This window comes from Neomonachus schauinslandi, chromosome 4 (genome assembly GCF_002201575.2).
Source record: "Neomonachus schauinslandi chromosome 4, ASM220157v2, whole genome shotgun sequence".
NCBI lineage: Eukaryota > Metazoa > Chordata > Mammalia > Carnivora > Phocidae > Neomonachus > Neomonachus schauinslandi.
In genome coordinates, this window is record NC_058406.1 from 41,849,464 (window position 1) to 41,854,112 (window position 4,649).

The 4,649-nt window shown below is 58.9% G+C and overlaps 1 protein-coding gene across 3 annotated transcripts in view; it reads right to left on the reverse strand.

Annotated features, from left to right (window-relative positions):
* Positions 1-4,609, reverse strand: part of LRP8 (LDL receptor related protein 8) — a 74,639-nt gene extending 70,030 nt beyond the window's left edge. For all 3 annotated transcript variants that reach the window (XM_044914032.1, XM_021683916.1, XM_021683915.1), the window contains exons 1-2: positions 4,477-4,609; positions 3,582-3,701 (exon numbers count right to left, since the gene is read on the reverse strand). In XM_044914032.1, the coding sequence (XP_044769967.1) occupies positions 3,582-3,701; positions 4,477-4,609 (253 nt within the window). The remainder of the gene's footprint in view (positions 1-3,581; positions 3,702-4,476) is intronic.
* Positions 4,610-4,649: the final 40 nt, after the last annotated feature.

Consider the following 4,649-nt stretch of genomic DNA (forward strand, 5'->3'; position numbering starts at 1 on the left):
GGGGGGGGGGGGGGGGGGGGGGGGGGGGGAGGGGGGGAGGCTTGATGTCATCTCAAGAGGGAGAAATGGAGGTCTGCAAGGACTTGCTGGAAATGGCTCAGGTGCCATAGTTGGGCACCCGCGTTCACACCCCAGCAATTTCACTTAAAAATCATATACCCTCGGGCTAGTTACTAAACTGTTCTGTCCCTTTGTAAAATGGTGCTAATGCGGGTATTTCAGAGACCTGCTCCATTCTACAGAAGCCAGGAGCTCGAGGTGACGCGGGTAGAATCTGAGTACGCCTGGGCCAATGCAATTACTCAGTAAGTGTTCGTTGTTGTTGTTACTCTGGGAGCAAAGGGCTGGCCAGAGACCAGAACCCTGTCTCTGCCCCCCACACACTAAGGAGCAACAGGAAACAGGCCAAGGCGCCAACTGGCCTACGTGACCAGGTCCACAGCCGGGGATCCCACCCCACTTTGCCTGGCTGGGCTGCCCTTAGGCTTCCTTGAGCCTGGCCCTCAGGCTTCCAACCTTTTCCTCCACTTTGAAGGTCTTTTGAACCTGAACTGAAGCCCCACAAGCATTTCACTTCCCCATCCTCCCACCTCTATCGGTGTCTCCAGTAAGTGCCAAGTCCCACCCACTGTGGATAAAGATTAGGGCTTAACGGCCCTTCGTTTGAGTTCTTGCTCCAACCCTGGGGACCTATGTGACTTTGGGGGGAGTCATTTCACCTCTGTGAACTCCTGTTTCCCACTCCATAATACGGGGACCGCACCAACTATTTTTAAATAGTAAGCCTTGTGAGAATGATATTAGTTATCATCTTTCAAGGCCTGGCTGGCTTAGCTGTCTCCTCCTCCAGGAAGTCTTCCTTGGCTTCCTCAACATAAAAACCTCCTCCCTCTAGCCTCCATCAGCATTTGGTGTTCTTAGGCTGCATTCTGGCCCCTTTGGGAGCTTGCCCTCATTTTGCCTCACCCAGACTTCACTTACAAATTGCAATGCCCATTTTGTAGGCCCAGAGAGGTACAGAGGTGGGTGGTTCAGGCTCTCTCATAGGGTAGAAGGGTTGGAGTGCCAAAGGAGGGTATCAGATATAAGGCAGAGAGGCTGCTCAGGGAGGAGACAACAGACTTGAGGAGAGGGTAGTTCAAGGAAATGCAGTTTGGGCAGGCAGCCCAGCATGGGGTGGGGGTGGGGGGGAGGGAGCTCCCCACATGGGGAAGGAGGGGATGATGAAAGACCACTTTCAAACACATAGCCCAACATAGCCACCCAAAACCCCCACCCGCATTCTTCAAGATTTCTCTTTGTGGCTCCTGGGCTCATCCATTCCCTTCTCTTCACCAACCCTGTCTGAAGACTTCCCACACATACAACCTATCATGGAGGGACAGCTGCCCCATTTGACAGATGAGGAAACCAGCTCGGAAAAATTAAGCCATGTAGGACTGGTACGAACCAGAGCTCCCACCCTTTCCACTCCAAGCCCTCAACCTCATTTGCTTTTGTTCACTAACTCTGCGCCTGTGACTCTAGCCCTCCATCTCAGAAGGAAAGCAGGAGCCCCGATTGGCCATGAGAGCTCCCCTGGTCCCATCAGGGGTCACCCGGACACACACTACTTCACTCCTCCATGGAGGGCTCACATGGAGATGAGAAGCAACAGGCCCAACATGCAGAGCATGGCTTTCTAGCTCCTGGATCACGCTCTTGGGTCCTTCCACGTCACACTCCCCACTGTCTGTGTCTAAGAGGCATGTGAACATCCTGACCAAGTTCTGTCACTGTCAGCTGTGTGACCTTGGGCAAATCACCCAACGTCTCTGAGACAGCATCCCTACCTACAAACGGGGATGACAAGAAAAAACCCTCACAAGACTGTTGTTATACAGAGCCAGGGAGATAAGCTGTAACCAACCCAGAATTGCAGTTTCTATTTCCCTGCCTCATCCTCAGCGCTCCCGCTGTAAGAGGATCACAGAACAACTCCCAGGGGTGAGACTCACTATAATATTTTACCCCAGCACTGCCATTTTCATCATTGCAAAAGCACCAGGAAATCAATGATGAGGTTATGATTAGGCTTCTACTTAGCAGGTCAATAACTGTGGAGCAAGTAGCTTAATCTCTCAGTGCCTCAGTTTCTTTAGCCTGTGAAATCGGCCTGCTGAGAAGAGTGGAGTTTATGTGAGGTAAGTGCTCACCACAGGACTGGCACACGGCAAACAGCACGTGTGAGTGGCGTTGACTTCCAATGACATTACTAGAACTGGTCCTCAAAAACAAGCCAAGAATCATGAGCCCAAGTGGTCAGGTGAGTAAATGAAGACAGGAGGGGAAGATGCGCCCAAGACACAGAGCCAACTCTGGACTGCGTCTGAGAATGAATCCGGAGGCTGACTGGAAAGCCCATAGACCACCTCAAGGACTCAACAATGCCTGTCCAGGTGTCCATCTACCCCTCCTGCCACTGTGTGGTGCTGTGGATCTGTTCACCTGTTGCCCTCCTGCAGACCCGGGGCTCCCTGGCCTGTGGGGTGGGCTCCTTCTCCAAAGTGCCCCAGGCCTGGCACTGAGCAGGCACTCAATAACCATGAGTATGACCACCCGCGTCTGTTTCTAAAGAGTCCTGTTTTTCTGTTCCTGGAGCTACACTCCTTCACAGCAACTGCCTACTAACTCACTTCTGCCCCCACAAACATCTGAAACCACAAGCACCGCAAGAAAGAACTTGCAAAGCTGTAGGGCCCGGGTGTACAAGCGGCACCACAATAGGCGAAGGAGGCCTGCCACGTGCACACCGTCACCAACTGAGGGCTCACGTGCAGCCTCGGAATCCTTGGGCCCTCTCCAGGAAGCAAACTCTTTCTCCTGGACCCCTGCTTCCTGGTCTGCCCCATGACTCATGCCCGAGCCGGGCCAGCAGGAGAGCGTGGTCCGCTCACCAGGGTGGCACAAAAAACTACAGGGTGACTAGGCAGAAAAGCAGAGGGAGCCAGCCAGCGCCCGGGCCTCACAGGCACTTACTTCCCTGGAGAAGCGCGCGGGGGTGTGGCCGGGGCGGGGCCGGGGCCGGGTCCTTATATGCCCGGCGCCCGAAAACTGCACACCCGCCCGCTCCACGATTGGCCGCTCTGGCCACGGGGGCCTATGGGGTGGTCCTCGCTTGGCCAATCATGGCCCCGGGGAGCCCATTCATTCACAAAAAAAAAAAAAAAAAACCCAGCAAGGCGAGGCCCGGAATTGCCTAGAACTTTGAAACACCGGCGCGTTCCGTGGGGCCGACGCAGGAGTCCAGGAGGGCTAAACGCAGGAAGCTAGACGCTTGCACGGACGATTGCGTCCCTGCCCACAGTTCCGGCCCGGCAACCCGGGCGTACCGCGCCCTCCGCCTGGGCCACACCAGCCCCGGGCTCCGCCCCGGACCCCAATAGAACACGCTGGCCGCCCAGCTCACGCTGGGTCGCTAAGAGCCACCCAACCCTGAGGAAGGAGGCGCCAGGGCAGCTTCCCGGCAGTGAGGTCCAAGCAGGTGGCCGGCACCGCCCCCCTCCCCGCCCCGTTCCCTTCTTCCCCAGCCGGCCACTCACGGCAGTCGTCCTCGTCGCTGTTGTCCGAGCAGTCGTCGTCCTCGTCGCATCTCCACACGGAGGGGATGCAGCGCTCATTCCGGCACCGGAATTGGTCCTCTTCGCACTCTTTGACCGGCCCTGCTCGGGGGAGAGAGGGGCGTGAGCCGGATCCGCGGACAGTGCAGTCCTGGCCGCGGGGAGGGCTCTACTGGGGTGAAGGAAAGGAGGCGATGATGGAGCCAACGACCTCGGCGGCCTCGGGCGCCCTCGATCCGGAAGGAGGGCAGAATGGTAATGGGATGGCAGGCTGCTCGGTGGCACTAGAGGCCAGACACAGTCGGTGTCACACCACTTGGGTACACCCCCATTTAGAACACTCACCCGCACTCACGGCCCATAGAGATCTACGCAGACGCAGCCCCACAAGGAGCCCGCGAACACGCCGCGACACACGCACTGGGCGCTGCGGGCATAACCCCCTCGCACGCAGCCCCTCTTTCTCCGCCGCGCGCAGGGGTTGCCGGAAACGCATTGTCAGGCGGGGAAGTCGCCCGGCTCAGCTCACCGCCACCGCGGAGCGCGCGTGTCAAATAAATCCCGCTGGCTAGAATCACGCAGCCCACCAGAAACCATCAATGACCACCCCCTACCCACCCCTCACAAAGTTCCCGGCCCGCCTGGCCCTCACTGGGCCCATCCCCCAGGAGCAGGTGCCAGAAGGCAGAGCCAACGACACCGGGAGCCGTGGGGGCGGGGGTCGAGGGCAAATTAAAGGAGAGCTGGGTCCCGAGAAGCCTATCCCACCCAGGCCCGGGCTCGGGGACCCCAGCGCACCCCGCAACCCGGTCGCCGGGCCGCGCTTTGTTGGAGGCTCCGGCGGCGCAGAGCCGGGCGGGGGAACAGCCTCACGCACCTTGGCCGCCGCGCTGTGGATCCGCCGCCGCCGCCGCGAGATGTTGGAGCCGCAACAGCAGCAGCAGCAGCAGCAGCAGCAGCAGCTGCAGCGGCGCCAGCGGCCGGAGCGCGCCCCGCTCGGGGCGGCCCATGGCGGGCCCCGGGCTCCGGCCGCCGCGCCCCGCGCACCCC